The following is a 17917-nucleotide window of genomic DNA, read 5'->3' as shown; positions in this document are numbered from 1 at the left end:
TTACAGATGGTAGTTGTTATTCCCTATTTAACGTTCAGCATTAATGGGAATGGCAACAACTGGTTCACCCGTTGTCAGTATAATGTGACCGGGCGGGATGCTGTCCTTGTTTGCCTTCGGTATGGCATTTCAGTGAGATAGCACTATAACGTCGGTATCAGATCCGCGCTATCAGAAGGAGGCAATTGCACTAACATAGCCTGTCTCCGGCACACATATACACATATACGATTACACAACATACATGGAGGCACGTCCTCAAATGACCTTAGCTGTTAATAGCACGTTAAACAAAATAAAACCAAATCAAACCAAGGAAGCATCTGGTAATATTAGTTGAAATCCATTCATTTTTCATAAAGGAGCCTTGGAAGGAAAACTTAATCTCCATGTCCCTATTTGACGAAACTCTATTTTGCCAGGAGTTCCAAACTATGCCTATATGAGTTTTAGTATTGACCAATCAGAATAGCTCTTTTCCTTTGCAGATGAAACGACGGTAGAAAAGTTGTTCGTATACACGTTTGCTACATTCACTTAGGTACAATGTATTTAATTAACTGCAAAATTTATGTAAGTGTTGTTCGGAAATCTTACAAGAAATTAGCAGCAAATTGTGGAATTGTTTTGAGTAACCAACCAAATTGGCGCTCAGCCTTGCTTCCTTGTTGCCAACGCGTCACATCGTTAGAATCAGATATAAAATATTATGCTACCATTTCCTGCCGTTTCCAGTGCTGCATTATTTTCGTCGCTACACTTTAATAATGTAATAAATAGACTAACTCGTGTCTTGTTCTCCTTACATATCGTACATATTTCACTTGTACGGTAGAATATATATATGTTTGACAAGTGTGGATCAAGCGCTCGTTACAAATATCGGAACTCTGCCATATGGTATGCAATGGGCAACCCTTAAATACACACCTGTAACAGTGTATGCTGTGGAGGCTACTACAGAGTAGGACGATCCAGATTTCCTCCAGACGCTGAAGGTGATCGACCCTTCGTGGGAGGTATAGAACTCTATGGCTGCTATCGACTCACAACACATTATTTCATAGTGCGTGTTTGTCAACAGATACCCGACACCTAAACAAATAAAAGCGACATGAAAGATATTTTAACCATGATATTCATATGGATGATCAATGTCTAAACAATAAAATTAAAAATCAGTTTTGGCTTCATTTTAATGCGATACCATGTAATTTTGTTGGATTTCACTATCAACAATTTTTTTTAAATTTTGGATGCCAGTCTAAATTAACGTAAAGCAGGACATATAATGTTCCATTTTCAGCAATAGATTAAGAAAAACTACATTATTGAAATCAAAGTGATATTTATCAATGTAAAATGGTATATCAAAATGTTACATTGTCAAGCACTGTAAGCTTTATATCATGAACCACTGAAAACACATATGGCAAATGGAAAATATAAACTGCTGTTCCCTAAACAGATTCGGTCAAGCCGACAGCAACTGATGGTTACAACATTCGTACGTTTTATAACTCATAGAATTAAACTCACTATACTAGCGGAAAGAAGAATAGCATTTTCGACATTGTAGTCACACGATATAACAATGTTTACAAGACTGGACAACTTTACGGCATTATTTGCCGTAAAGTGTCATCCAGGTCCTTGCCAATATTGAAAAACGTACATGTGCGTTACCGGTCATTTGTCTGATGAAAGAGGAGAGACTACAGACCGTACTTGTCATCAAAACGCCACACCACACATTTCACTGTGCTATTATATGGACCCGTTTACAAACTATCTATCAACATGAAGAAAACGGTTAGAAATGATGCAAACTGACCAGATTCCGAGTCGTTGTATGACGTCATGTTCCAGGGCTCCATCAGGTAATATCCAGACATGTGATCGCCACAGGCTGCAGACAATCATACTTACGATATTTAAATTTGTTTTATTAGTGAATGAAAGCGCATGGCAATGAAAGCATACTGGAATACTTCGTAGCATTTGATTGAAGTTCACATTTTTGAAAATTACAAATAACAAGTTCATTTCCTCTACGATTAAAAGAATAATGTAGAATTTCAACATGCCATGAACTGTTATACTTTCAATTCATTTCATAAGTGCAACTAAATTTAATAATTAATAAACTTACTCAAATCTTGACATACTAATTCATCATTTCGAGAGGCAATCTACAAACTTGCATGTGTTTTATCTCTATTACCTTCATATTCTAAAGGGGAAAAAATGTTCAAAATTTAGTAAAACTAAATACATCATATGTTTTAAGATTTTATCTTCATGTCTGTTTACAATTTGAAAATAAACCGTAAAAGAACATAAGGACTGGGCGTAGACCTGTCTACTACTGAAAAAGTAGAAATGTTCGCACTGTGGAAATGCTAACGTTTGTCGCAGTTAGTAAATTAGCACGAAAACAAAATTGCATGAACGATAAGTTATACATCATGATATTATGGATTCCATGTATTATAGATATAACGAATTAGCAGATTTCAGCATAACTACGAACGCTAAACATTACCACAGCGAGAACAGTTAACAGTCACAACGCTAACATTTTCACATTTGAAAATGTCCAGTTTTGAAGTTCTCAAATATGTACATTATTACTTACACGGACAAGGGAATGTGAAGCAGTCCTTTGTGTCCGACAGGGTGTCTGAACAGTCTGTTCCCGGAGAGATCGGTAAAGGGTTGTCGCACGTGCGACTTCTACTTCGAGTCCCACCGTCACACGTCACGGTACATAGTGACCATGGTGACCACGTGCTAACTCCGCCTGTTCCTGTAACACCGTCATTAACACAGATCAAGCCATGAAGTGAGGATGACTTATGGTACATTGTATCTTCCCTCACAGCAAGGATGAAATATCTGCAGACCGAGGGACGATTCATTTGGCTGTATAACCCGAGGCTATCCGAGGGTAAGATAACCAAATAATCACCCCGAGATCTGTTTAGGATACTTATAAATACAATTGGTAAGATTAGTGTATGGCTCTAAAGTGTGTTTAGGCACAAAATAGAAAGAATCGTTGGCATAATTAAGCCGAAAAGTACCAAGGTCACAGTGATCTACTTATCAACTATGTATTATGTTTGAGTTAATTGTATTGTTTGCAGCTTTAAAGTTACACAATACATAGAGAATAATACATGCCTTTTTCCATATCACACCCAGTATCACCCCGAGACTGCAATATCAGCCCAAGGGCCGAAGGCCCGAGGGCTGATATTGGTCGAGGGTTGATACTGGGTGTGGTATGGAAAAAGGCGTGTTTTATTCTGTTTATTACATACTTACTAAATAAAAACTACTATCATATGATATATTTTTTATTTTTGAAATATTGAAAAACGATTTTTTTTCCAAAAGGGTTGTGATATGGGTTTTGGGGGCTGATACGGGTTTTGGGGTGTGATACGGCGAGGGCTGATATGGGTTAGAGCAATTGTGTCATATCGCATATACAAAAAACCCGTATGTATTAGTAAGTATGTGATAAATCAAAATATTGAAGGAAGCTTAATAAAAGAAAATAGCATGCAGTTTTGTCAAAAAGAGGCTATTTGTGATTTTGGTTCCCCACTTTACTCCCTCGTATCTCGGCATGGACTCCAAACAGGCCTCAATTTCAAGTTATAACATGACGGCACAGCCCCAAGGTATGCAGATAGCCATAACTGGCACGCATCCTTTATAATAATCATACCACTGGACAGAACGAATTACAGTGTGGTTTATAATGAAGTTAAAAACGTTTAAATTGTAAACATGACGGCAATACATGCAGATAAGCATTTTGATTTTATATTACTACAGACGTATATTTAAAAATAATAAAGTCACTGTCGTAAAACACATGTCATTCACCTTGATTAAAATGTGTCCATTATAGCCTGTATCATTATCTACTGTACGTACAATTAAACGTTAGGTTCGGAAATTCTAAAATAGATTCGTACGATTCTACCTCAGGTTCGTACGATTCTGCCTCAGGTTCGTACGATTCTGCCTCAGGTTCGTACGATTCTGCCTCAGGTTCGTACGAGTCTGCCTCAGGTTCTTACGATTCTACCTCAGGTTCGTACGATTCTACCTCAGGTTCGCACGATTCTGCCTCAGGTTCCTACGATTCTGCAGTAGATTTGTACAATTCGTTGGTAAGTGTGTACAATTCTGCAGTGGGTTCCATCAATTCTAAAATCAGTTTGCACAATTGTACTGCATCTTTGTGTATGTCTATTGCATGTAGGTACATTGTGAACGTAGGATTATACAATTGTACAGTGGTTACACATAACAAAAATACTACTACTCTGGTACAAGTAAGCAAAATAACAATAATCAAACACTTACGTCCGCATTTAAACGTAGCATAGCCGTTAATATTGCTAGATGAACATGGGTTCGACACGTAAATGTTATCGCAATAGTCGCAGCTAATACTGGTGTAACCAGTGAAAAGGCTTTCACTGAAGGTCACAACACATGACACCTGTCCTTCGCATTGGTTTGTAACACGGCTGACGGAACTTGTATCATAACAGTCCGAATAGCTGGAACTTCTACCGTAGTAAGCAGTTTGAGTATAGATTGTGAATGTGGACGGGCACGTCATAGTGTAGCTGTTTCCTTGTGACATCGTACCACTTCCGTACGCTGAAGAACATAATCATATATTTTTTTTTTATCAAAGTGTACCCTGAATGATTTGCTATATTACGCTACGAAAATATTTCATATCAAACAATAAAAGGCTAAAAAGTGCGAACGTCGTGATGGCCTTCGTTTACGAGATATTACGATTTTTCTGTAAAACACACCAGTAGCGATCGCCTCGTTATTGGTAGCTCACATCTGTGACGTCACAAGTTCAACGCTGTCAGAACAGCCTTATTGGAATATACCGGGAGGCTTTGATCGTTTGTTTGATATGAGAGCTTTTTAGCTGCATTTATATATGTTCCGTCACTAACTTGTGTAGGTAATATGTAAAGTGTTACATACAGATATATAATAGTTTGAACTCAAAATTGATAAGACTAGAGCAAAATATTGACAAATAAAACAATTACTTGGAGACCCTTGAAAAGGTACAAGGACACTATACGACCAGGTGTATCAGAAGAGTAAGCGTATTCTGCTTCATCGACGACACTCGCCATGTCAATCTAGGGTTAAATCCAAGTAATGTTACGTCCTCATACCGAGAACTCGGGTATTGATAACAAAACACAAGGAATACCAATGAGCATAATGATAAAAAAAACATCAATCTTCAAATTGCACGATAACATGTTTCCGTTTAAGAGCATGATGGCGACCATACAACTTTGCATTGTCTTCATGCGTTATTGATAAATGTTAAAATAGGTAAAGTTTATTCATAGATGGTTTGGGTTGGTTTTATTTTGCTAACGTCCTATTGACAGCTATGGCCATTTAAAGACGTTCCTCCATGTGTGTAATGAATACGCGCACGTGTGCTAGAGGCATGGTATGTTGATGCATTGCCTCCTTGTGATAGCGCGTATCTGATACCAGCTTGAGAGTGCGACCTTACTGAAATATCATGCCGAAGGCACGCAGCACAGCATTTCACCTGGTCAAATTTTACTGACAACAGGCTAACCAGTTGTTGCCATAACCCTTAATGCTGAACGTTAAGCAAGAGTAACAAGTGCCATTTATAAGGACTTATGTATGTCCCGATTTGACAGGGTAGGCGCTCAACACAAAGGCTAAAAATGGGGTATTGCCGAGCAAGGCAATATGAAACGAAAAGGTTGTTAGGAAGAAGCGACTAAAGATAAAGAAAGAAACAACAATGACGTGCTCAGACACACACGTCAAATGTACCTGACCACTAGGAACAGTACCAAATGAATGCAAGGCAAACAAATCTGATTGCATATATACAATTTGGCTAGAAACATTAAAATAAATATATAATACGCTGTATTTTATAGTTGTTAGGTCCAACAAGGACTCACTGGTGATGCTAGATGCAAACAAGGTGGACACACATTCGCCTAAGCTACCGTTGAAACATCTAGGAGGGGCCATGTGTAAAACATGGTAATAATACTGATTTCAAAAGTGAGATGAGTACTGATTTATTCAAAATTGATAATGAGAAACGTGTTGTATAATGACCCGTACTACTACTCAAAAGAGACAACTACCATGGTAACGCCAAATCTGGGGGAATAAGAAAATCCACCAGCAGAGTCTACCACTTTGTATATTGAAAGATGAATACACAAATCTAAATGGTACATTGTACTCACATGGGCAAACTTCATTTGGTGGATCACACGTGGTAGTCTCTGATGAGGATCCCGGGCAGTCCAGTCCATTCCCGTCTTTGGAGGGATTGTTACAAGAACGAGATCGGGTGTATGTTCCTTGGAAATGACAAGTAACGCTACAGCTTGACCAGGATCCCCAATCTGACCATACGCCATCCACTAAACAAAACAATAGGAAGACCACATAGTGAATATTTAAAGTATATAAGGAATAACCAGGAATATGACATATTGCATCCCTTTCCTTGATTCTAATTGGCTATTCCAATCTCGAGTTCGCTGATAGATAGCAAATCGACCCGATGTTTCTATTTTTGTCTTTCACGTGAACATATCGACCACATGTTTCTAAATTTAGATCCAGATATTTAGTTCAGTGTGAATGTCCGAAAGAGACGCGGTTGACAGGTTAACGGAATATTAAAATCATACCAAACAGGATTTGTAATTGCAATTATAAAATCTTAGTACCCGATATTTCAAAATTTTGATTTCTTTTTTAAATCTCTAATGAATCACGATACATGTGAAATAATCTGTTCATAACATATCATGTTATCTAGTGACACGATGTGTAAAATAAACATTAAGAACTTCCGTTTCGGTTAATACGTTGTAACATTTGTATGTAGACCTGATAGAGAAATATCGACCTCAAACGGCGTCCTCGGAATTATACGGCAAATACCTAAACAAACCTGCATGCATTTTAAATTCAAAACGTGAATAACATGTGGATGTTGTTACTGACAGAATCAGAATGTGAACAACATGTGGATTTTGTTACCTACAGAATCAGAATGTGAACAACATGTGGATTTTGGTACTTACAGTCACATTCGAAATATAAACAATCCGTGCATCCTATAACTTACAATCAAAATGTGAATAACCCCAGGATTTTGTTACTTGTAATCTTGAGGTGAATACTCCGGGAATTGTATTACTTATAGTCACAGCCAGAACGTCAACGACACGTGAATTGTGTTACTTATAGTCACAGCCAGAATGTTAAAGACACGTGACTTGTGTTACTTGTAGTCACAGCCAGAATGTTAACATGTGAATTGTGTTACTTATAGTCACAGCCAGAACGTCAACGACACGTGAATTGTGTTACTTATAGTCACAGCCAGAACGTCAACGGCACGTGAATTGTGTAACTTGTAGTCACAGCCAGAATGTTAACAACACGTGACTTGTGTTACTTATAGTCACAGCCAGAATGTGAACGAAACGGGATTTTGTTACGTATAGTCACAGTCAGAATGTGAACGACACGTGCATTTTGTTACATATAATCACAGTCAGAATGTGAACGACACGTGCATTTTGTTACATATAGTCACAGTCAGAATGTGAACGACACGTGCATTTTGTTACTTACAATCATCACAGTCAATGTTGTAATAATCACCGGCACACACGCATTCAAATCGAGTTCCTCTTTCGTAGCATGTTCCCCCATTCTGACATGTAACTAAGTTACAGAAATCATCAAACGCTGGAATAAATAAAATAAATAAATAAACGAAGGTGCTGAAAACAGTACATGGCCGGTATGCTAAATGTATAATTTAAGAATGGTGTTTCCTTTCATTTCCAGTGAATATGAAAATACAATATGCGATAATTCTTATTACTCACCAACTGATATAAGAAATACATCGGCCAGTTGTTGATCTAAAAATAGAAAGAGAAACGCATTACGTCACTCAGTGGCATCCTTATACATTAATCAATAACATCGTGTAATGATCAGGCATTGTTATATCTCCTGATTTTTCCTTTAGTAATGTTTGGGGATATCATCTTAAATATCATGTGATGATTAGTTAGATTATTACCTCTAAAGGTCCTGCAATATTCAGTCAGAGTATTCATCAATGATCAGTCAGAGTATTAATTCTATAACATGAAGCGCTTTGAAGATCAGTTAGAGTATTATTTCTAACGATCACGCAATGATCAGTCAGAGTGTTAATTCTGAAGATCACGCAATGATCAGTCAGAGTTTTACTTCTAAAGATCACGCAATGATCAGTCAGAGTTTTACTTCTAAAGATCACGTAATGATCAGTCAGAGTTTTACTTCTAAAGGTCACGCAATGACAAGTCAGAGTTTTACTTCTAAAGGTCACGCAATGATCAGTCAGAGTATTACTTCGAACGATCACGCAATGAATAGATAGATATTACATCTAAAGATCCTACAATGATCAGTCAGAGTGTTCTTTCTAAAGATCACACAACATTGATCAGTCAGATTATTCTTCATAACGATCTAGCAATGATCAGCCAGAGTATTTCTTCTCACGATAACGCGAAGGAAAAGTCGCGTTAAGAAAAAATGAGAAAACAAAATGTGGTACATATCTTCATCCTGGAGCCGAATATGTTATTCTCTCTTCCATTTTTAAGCCAATACAGATTCTCACTTTGGGGGTAATCTGTTAAACTGGAATCCCCGTACCACTGCCAAAAACTGAACTATACATTGGAAGTGGGTTTTTTTTTATCCCGCATAACTATAGCTTTTATAATTTATGTCTGTCAAGATAACCATACCTTGCAGGACTTTCATAAATTATGAAAATAATAAATATAACAACAACAGTGTTTCAGGTGTAAATAAATCTTTGGAAATTGACAAATTTTACGAACACTGGAACTCAGATAGGTTTACTGTCAGTTTACCAACTGATCATGAGCTACCTTGTTAAAGGACGTGTCCTGGTTTGTTGTTTGTTAACGTCTTCTTCACTTCTAAGTTTGGATACTTTGCAGATGATAAATGTGTCCTTAGCTCAAGTAAGAAATAAGGGGAGGTTACTCTATACGAAAATTAAAAACAGTGGAACTCTCTAGTGTTTTGCCAGCGGTTGGGCAGTGATCCTGAACTAGGCTTTGACAACATCAGCGAAAGACTTACATATATTAGCCTCCGATACTCCTGCATCGCTGTAAAGTACGAAGGGGCTGGAATACTGGCTTTCCCAACTGCATGAGCCAGAAGAATCAGAAACCACGAACCAGCCTTCATCCTCATTACAGCCATTGTATTGTTTCTCAGCAAAAAAACGTCTGCTATAACTGCTGTCTCTGAAAAATTAAAATGTATTTGCAATGTATGTTGTCAAACTCTGTTTATCATAACTGAAGATAAAAATAGATATGGGTAAAGAAATAATTTCAAATATTTGTTAAATGATTGAACTGTATATGAAGTAATATGTTAAGATATTTGCTGAAAAGATTGAAAATTGAAAAGACTGCTCAATTTCGTATGACTGTCCGAATATAAGGTGTACTTATATCTGTCCCAAGGATTATCAGATTTACATAAAACTGTCTCACTGAATATCGGGTTTACGTATAACCGTCCCATTGAACATAGAGTTTACGAAAACTCCCATTGAACATTAGGTTTCACGTGTTACTGTCCCATTGAACATCATGTTTCCGTAAAACTGTCCCATTGAACATAATTAAAGGTATACTTAAAACTGATCCATTGAATATCAGGTTTACGTTTTATTGTTCCATTGAACATCAGTTTTACGTATGACTGTCTCATTGAACATCAGTTTTACGTGTCCGGTTGAACTTCAGCTGTACGTATTACTGTTCCAATGAACACCATGTTTACGTATTACTGTCCCATTGAACATCATGTTTACGTAACACTGTCTGAGTGAACATCAGGTTTACGTATTAATGTCCGATTGAACATCAGGTTTACGAATGATTGTCCCATCGAACATCATGTTTACTTATTACTGTCCCAGTAAAAAGTAGGTTTACGTATTACTCCCATCGAACGTCAGTTTTACGCATAACTCACGTTGAACATCAGGTGTACGTATTACTGTTCAATTGAACATCACATTTTTGTATGACTGTCCCATTGAACAACAGGTTTACGTATTATTGTCCCATTTGACATCAGGTTTACGTATTTCTACCCAATTGAACATCACCTTTACGTATTACTATCCAATTAAACATCATATTTGCGTATTACTGTCCCTTTGGACACCAGGTTTACGTAAAACTGTCTCACTGAACACCAGGTTTACGTATTTCTGTCCCATTAAATATAAGGTTAACGTATTGCTATTTAATTAAGACCCTGTCATATCGATGATAAAACCCGAGATGTTTTTTGCACTTTCCATATAAGTATACATGTATTAAACCTTTGTGTTTAAGATCAATTCCATCTTGTTTACCACTTACATAGAATGAACTCTGCTGGTATTGCTGTATCTTTGTTTCTGTAACTATAGGAATGATGTGATAGGGTTTCTGTACCTAGTGCCATGCCTGGTGTAGGTAAATAATTAAGTGAAGCGATGTATTGTGTCAATTCAAAGCGACAAGAATGTGTTATGTGTGAAATCACACGGAATAACACAGTGTTGTTGGTCGACAGCGTTGTACTGTATATGTTTATTTCTCACTGACAGGCCGAGATATTGCGCTACTTTGGTCGTAGCTATTTGTATCATCGGCTTTCCCAAGCGACAAAACTAACCACACTGTACGTCGGCTTCAGGTCATGTCATTTTCCGTACACTTTTGTTATAATATATATATGTTCAGTATCTACTCGATTTTAAGGGTGCCATTTGACTAAATAGCCCCTTTAAATCACGTGAGATATATAGATATAACACTGACTATGGGAGGTAACTCTGGTGAGATCGCTGTGTCTATATTATACTGACAATGGGAGGTAACTCTGGTGAGATCGCTGTGTCTATATTACACCGACAGTGGGAGGTAACTCTGGTGAGATCGCTGTGTTTATGTTGCACTGACGATGGTAGGTAACTCTGGTGAGATCGCTGTGTCTATTTTACACTGACAATGGGAGGTAACTCTGGTGAGATTTTTGTGTCTATATTACACTGACAATGGAGGTAACTCTGGTGAGATCGCTGTGTCTATATTACACTGACAAAGGGAGGTAACTCTCGTGAAATCATTGTGTAGATGGTACACAGACGATGGGAGATAACTCTGTTGCACATGCATATCAGTTTCACTTGTTTTCGGGGGTAACTGCTGAGATCGATTATCCACTCACTTACCCTACTATACTACAAAATGTGGTTGAGGTGTCTCTGTTGAGATCCGTGAAACTGCTGTAAAGTAGACGGTTACTACAGGACATCCAGTCAGTTAGTTCTGACGCATGCGCGTCAAACACGGCGAAGGCAGCCTCGCTTCCACTCTTGATGAAAGACACTCGCACCTGTTATACAAATGAATAAGTACAGTGTATAACGAAGCAATCTTGAATGCATCTTGTATTCCAAAAAATATTTCAAAAGTCTCTTAGTGATAAAACATTGATAAATGGTGGAAAATTTCTAAATCCATAACTAATTTCAACAAAAAAACTGAACCAATTCCCTTACTGAATGTTAATAAAACACTGATCCAACTGATAAAGCTCAAGCCCTTAATGAATAGTTTACGTCTATAACCACAACATCAGATACACCTGCTGAACCTCATGTATTAGATATCTACACTCTATCAAAATTAGAAAACATAATAGTCTCTAAACAAGAAGTTGATGATCAAATTACTACATGTATATTAAATGAAAATAAACCATCAGGACCTGATGGCATGTAACCTAAAGTCATACAAAAGTTAAAACCTTCCTTAATACTCCCACTTAAAATATATTTAACGAAACTATATCTAACGGGTGCATACGTATGTAATGTACCTGGGCCATGGAAGATGGCTAATGTTAGTGCTGTATACAAAGGGAATGGTTTAAAAAATAATTATTCCATTTATCGACCAATATCTGTAACATCATGTTTTAGTAAAATCTTAGAAAATGTTATATTCAAATATATATATTTAAGCATTGAACTGTTTTTGTATGGTATTTATGATCTATTTGAATGACACAGCTTTGCAAGCAAACAACATAATGCGCGCTACGTTTTCTCTGCCTCTTATGTTCTTTTTTAACTTATAATTTATATTTAAAATTAAAAATGCCCGCCTTATCGACAGTCCAAACAATTTCGTTCTATAGTTTGAACAGCGTATTGTCGCGTGCTGATTGGCAAACAAAGTAGTACTTTGAAATTTTAACAAACACTTCAAAATTTTATTCCACAATTCAGTATCAATGCAATTGCGTATGATATGTCTATAGGGTGATTTAGTTTATCGATAGAACTCTGAGCTGAAAGTTAGATTTGAAATTGTTTCGATTTTTCTCCGGAACAAATTTCGCGCATGGACAAATACAATGAACACCGTAAATCCGACCTTGCCCTCCACGCGGGAGTTACTTTTGGTTCGAACTTTTCTCTTTGCTTATTTTGTGAAGAATCCAGGCGTGAATTTATTTGTTGAATGTATGGGAACCTGACAACAGTCGGTAGATTCTATAAACAGCACAAAAAGACTTGTTTAATTAATCAAAACAATCTATAAATTTTGATATATATAGTCATAATTGATAAAAAAATACTGTCCTTAAACCATTATGTGATTCAACTGATTGCTATATATACATTGATGTTTATACTTTACACCTAAAGGATAAAGCTTTGGTGCTGTTTTTACTGATGTGTGCAATAAAGTAAAACAAAAATGTGCTAAGTTTCTCGAGTGAATGATATGTGAACGGTAGAGGCCGTTAGAGACTTTTTGTCTGAAGTTCGATAGGATGAAAGATTTACACATAGAACACTGGCAATACATCTTACACATATACTACATTTTCAAAATCTTCTAGCTGAATTGCCTTATTTTTTTATTTTTTTTATATTTTGTTGTTGGTGCATCCCTTACTTTTTTTTATCACTCCTACCAATGATATTTTAACTACTTCGTGTAACAGCAGCAGGGTATGAACAGGGGGCATTAATGACTTGCATAAAAATGAAAATAAAATTGTAGCAATTTTTCAGTTTAATATATCATTAGGGCATTGCTTGCCTATTCCTAATTAATTCTGATTGACTTTTTAATAAAAGCATTGTATAGCTCAAAATATCAATTAAATATTTATATAATTGAAACATACATGGATTTATCTCCCCTATACCATCTGCTATATGTAGACTGGGGATTTATGCTACTTATAATATATAATCTGCATCAATATTTTCTTTCTTACCGTTTCATCTTTGTCTTTGTCATGTCAACCTAAGGAGAGAACTTAAATAGGCCTAGCCTGCTGTTCAATCCTATATTATTCCAAAAAAATAATTTACGTAGCGACCTGAAATGTATTTTAATATAAAAAAACCACTCTAGCCATCGTTCAATTATTACGGTGGAAAATAACGGATCGACCGTGTTCAAAATACAGTGGAAAAGATCTTTGCGAACGCGTTGTAAATAAACAAAGACGAAAAATAACGTAGCGACCTTAATGTATCTGGATAGAAAAAAAGTAGCCATCGAGTTAAAGATACCGTCAAAAAAATGTACTGACCTTGTAATAATTATTGTGGAAAATACAGTAGCGAGCGTGTACTAATTGCGCTAGAAAATATGACAAAATTGAAAGTTCTGCATGGGCCATCTTTTAGATATTTCATGTCGAATGGTTTGATGTATTGATATACATCAAGCGAATCGCGCGGTAGCGCAGCGGTAAAGTCGACTGCCTTTTATTTGAAAGTCTCTCCTTTGTACTATTCAGCCTTACGGATGGCCTCTTGTTTGTTTTTAGTTTACACCAGGCAGTAAACAATGAAATAGTAAATTGAATGCCTTCGATTTTGTCATTTCATATTCCAGGGGTACAGAGGAAATAAGAGCGTAGCCCCTGGGAATTTGAGAATGCTGTGACTCAACCCGTACTTTGACCTACCGCACGAATGTAGTAGCTGGTCCAGGAGCTCAAGATCCGGGACCTGTAAGACGGGGTGCCAGATTGAATAGAGTACGCGCTTTCTTCAAATTCATTGATGTTGTAAGATGTAGAAGTATACCTCCAGAGATCGTAGATTGTAGAGGCGGGAGAAATGGACTGTCCGTACGCTACCTTCATCACAGGAAACCAACCTGACAAGAACATATTTAGTCTTGTTTTTCAAAAATGATAATTCATAATTTACGATTGGAATTTGTTTGTCAAATGGGGCTTTTATGTCTTTGAAATTCAACTAGGTGTCCCTATGATTTATTTAAGATCCATTAGTTGTTAATCATGTATAGACGATCCAGGCTTAATAGAGCATTCTCATGCCACTGCCAAAAATTCGGATGAACTGGATTTTTCTCTCCAGTATGACAATATATTTGATAACATGTTTCTGAAAAGAATCCAATACCTTGCCGAACTTTTCATGGAAAATCTATAACAGTTAACGGAGAGTAAAAATGCCATGGGGCCAGGACCCAAACTCCAGTCCTCAGATTACTATCCCATCCAGCGAGCGGATATCACGCCGATGTCTTATCGGTTTAAAGTGCCGTCAACGGGCCGTTGCAATCGGAACCGTCGGCATTTTCCGTAAACGACTTTCCGTAAACGATTTCTCGTTTACGGAAAGTGCCGACGGTTCCCGATTGCGGGCCGTTGTTGGTCAGACGTCGGATCGTTATCACTGATTTTTTAATAAATGATTTTTAGCACTTAATTATTTCAGAAAAATATTGAAAAACAATTAATTCGTAAATAAAGAATAAAAATTACAACAAAATCTGTATGTGTAAAATGTAAAATAATTTTATAATAAGTGGAACCCGACAGCATGCAGTAAAGTAGCGTCAACCGATGAGAAAAGCCATGAACCCTGATTGAAACACAATTTCTAAGACGTAGTTATGCCACAGACCCACGCGTATGACACTTTGTACATGTTTTGTTTTTCATAGGATATTTTTGTTTATGACTAAACGTCTCCTCGGCATCCGTCTTCATATGACTGTGGCTGTTGCAGTCATATGAAGACGGATGCCGAGAGAGACACCACCGGAAGGACAGGTAGGGAAATCAATAGAAGAAAGATACAAATCCCAAGTATTGCAATGGGGGCAGCGACTCAATTTAATCGGAATTTAAATCAGAATCATAAATCAATGAAATAAAATACCCAAACAGGAAGATTGGTGTCGTCCATAGAAATATGACGTCATAAACTGAGGTCCCGCAGAACAATTTAAAGTATTTTGACGTTTTGAAGCAATTCCGTTGTTTGCTAAATTCTTTCACTTAAAGTTATGAAAATGTAATAAATTGAACACAAATAGATCCTCGCCGAGTATCATCAGTACTTCATTCGTTTGTCAAAGTATATGTGTTTATATTCTCCTTCAGGCTGGCGCACCTGTGGGAATTTTTCAATATTCCGCCATACTGTACGATTGAAACATGAAAATGGTATCCAACGGGAAACCTCTAAATATCATCCATATAAAATGCATTGTACCTCTTATGAAGAAGCCCATGACGTCTGCCGAGGGAAAACCGATACTGTCCCAGGTATCCGTAGCTGCAAGTAAAACCGTGGCATCATGTACATCATACGGAGCAAAAAAATCACAACTGCATACACTTCTATAAGTTTTATTTGTAGACCAAGTGAAATAGGGCAATTTCAATACATCTGCGCCCAAGGAAGGATACGGTACTCAACTATACATGTAACAGTTTCGTATTTACTATAATGACTGGGTTTTTATTACGGTGCTATCTTATTACACGGGTAATACTATCTAACCAGCAGATAAAGTAACGTCAGCAATGATACCTTATTCACCAACAGATAAAGTTACAGAAATGATATCTTACTCACCAACAGATAAAATTACAGCAATGATATCTTACTCACCAACAGATAAGCTACAGCAATGTCATCTTACTCACCGACAGATAAGTTACATCAATGTCATCTTACTTACCGACAGATAAGCTACACCAATGACATCTTACTCACCAACAGATAAGCTACACCAATGTCATCTTACTTTCCAACAGATAAGCTACAGCAATGATACCTTACTCACCAACAGATAAAGTTACAGAAATGATATCTTACTCCCCAACAGATAAAATTACAGCAATGATACCTTACTCACCAACAGATAAGCTACAGCAATGACATCCTACTCACCAACAGATAAGCTACACCAATGATATCTTACTCACCAACAGATAAGCTACAGCAATGACATCTTACTCACCAACATATAAGCTACACCAATGATATCTTACTCCCCAACAGATAAAATTACAGCAATGATACCTTACTCACCACCAGATAAGCTACAGCAATGACCTCCTACTCACCAACAGATAAGCTACACAAATGCCATCTTACTCACCAACATATAAGCTACACCAATGTTATCTTACTCACCAACAGATAAGTTACATCAATGTCATCTTACTTACCAGCAGATAAGCTACACCAATGATATCTTACTCACCAACAGATAAGTTAAATCAATGACATCTTACTCACCAACAGATAAGCTACAGCAATGTCATCTTACTCACCGACAGATAAGCTACAGCAATGTCATCTTACTCACCAACAGATAAGCTACACCAATGATATCTTACTCACCAACAGATAAGTTACATCAACGACATCTTACTCACCAACAGATAAGCTACACCAATGCCATCTTACTCACCAACAGATAAGTTACATCAATGTCATCTTACTTACCAGGAGATAAGTTACATCCATGACATCTTACTTACCAACAGATAAGTTACACCAATGTCATCTTACTCACCAACAGATAAGATACATTAATGATATCTTACTCACCAACAGATAAGTTACATCAATGACATCTTACTCACCAACAGATAAGTTACATCAATGTCATCTTACTCACCAACAGATAAGTTGCATCAATGTCACCTTACTCACCAACAGATAAGATACAGCAATGTCATCTTACTCACCAACATACAAGTTACATCAATGACATCTTACTCACCAACAGATAAGTTACAGCAATGAAATCTTACTCACCAACAGATAAGCTACATCAATGACATCTTACTCCCCAACAGATAAGCTACATCAATGCCATCTTACTCACCAACATATAAGGTACACCAATGTCATCTCACTCACCAACAGATAAGTTACCTCAATGTCATCTTACTCGCCAACAGATAAGATACATCAATGATATCTTACTCACCAGCAGATAAGTTACATCAATGACATCTTACTCACCAACAGATAAGGTACACCAATGTCATCTTACTCACCAACAGATAAGATACATCAATGATATCTTACTCACCAACAGATAAGTTACATCAATGTCATCTTACTCACCAACAGATCAGTTTCATCAATGCCATCTTACTCACCAACAGATAAGCTACATCAATGACATCTTACTCACCAACAGATAAGTTACATCAATGTCATCTTACTCACCAACAGATAAGATACAGCAATGTCATCTTACTCACCAACAGATAAGTTGCATCAATAACATCTTACTCACCAACAGATAAGTTACAGCAATGAAATCTTACTCACCAACATATAAGCTACACCAATGATATCTTACTCACCAACAGATAAGCTACACCAATGACATTC

At 36.9% G+C, this 17917-nt stretch overlaps 1 protein-coding gene across 1 annotated transcript in view; it reads right to left on the bottom strand.

The window, feature by feature from the left end:
* Nucleotides 1-15827, bottom strand: part of LOC110445120 — a 32988-nt gene extending 17161 nt beyond the window's left edge. Inside the window, exons 1-11 of the mRNA XM_021489533.1 lie at nucleotides 15770-15827; nucleotides 14206-14399; nucleotides 11438-11601; nucleotides 9274-9443; nucleotides 7989-8024; nucleotides 7729-7845; nucleotides 6321-6500; nucleotides 4387-4689; nucleotides 2639-2809; nucleotides 1835-1909; nucleotides 931-1095 (exon numbers count right to left, since the gene is read on the bottom strand). Of these exons, the coding sequence (XP_021345208.1) occupies nucleotides 931-1095; nucleotides 1835-1909; nucleotides 2639-2809; nucleotides 4387-4689; nucleotides 6321-6500; nucleotides 7729-7845; nucleotides 7989-8024; nucleotides 9274-9443; nucleotides 11438-11601; nucleotides 14206-14399; nucleotides 15770-15788 (1594 nt within the window). The 5' untranslated portion in view covers nucleotides 15789-15827. The remainder of the gene's footprint in view (nucleotides 1-930; nucleotides 1096-1834; nucleotides 1910-2638; nucleotides 2810-4386; nucleotides 4690-6320; nucleotides 6501-7728; nucleotides 7846-7988; nucleotides 8025-9273; nucleotides 9444-11437; nucleotides 11602-14205; nucleotides 14400-15769) is intronic.
* Nucleotides 15828-17917: the final 2090 nt, after the last annotated feature.

Source organism: Mizuhopecten yessoensis, unplaced genomic scaffold (genome assembly GCF_002113885.1).
Source record: "Mizuhopecten yessoensis strain PY_sf001 unplaced genomic scaffold, ASM211388v2 scaffold2087, whole genome shotgun sequence".
Lineage (NCBI taxonomy): Eukaryota > Metazoa > Mollusca > Bivalvia > Pectinida > Pectinidae > Mizuhopecten > Mizuhopecten yessoensis.
This window is presented reverse-complemented; position numbering and strand designations above follow the sequence as displayed.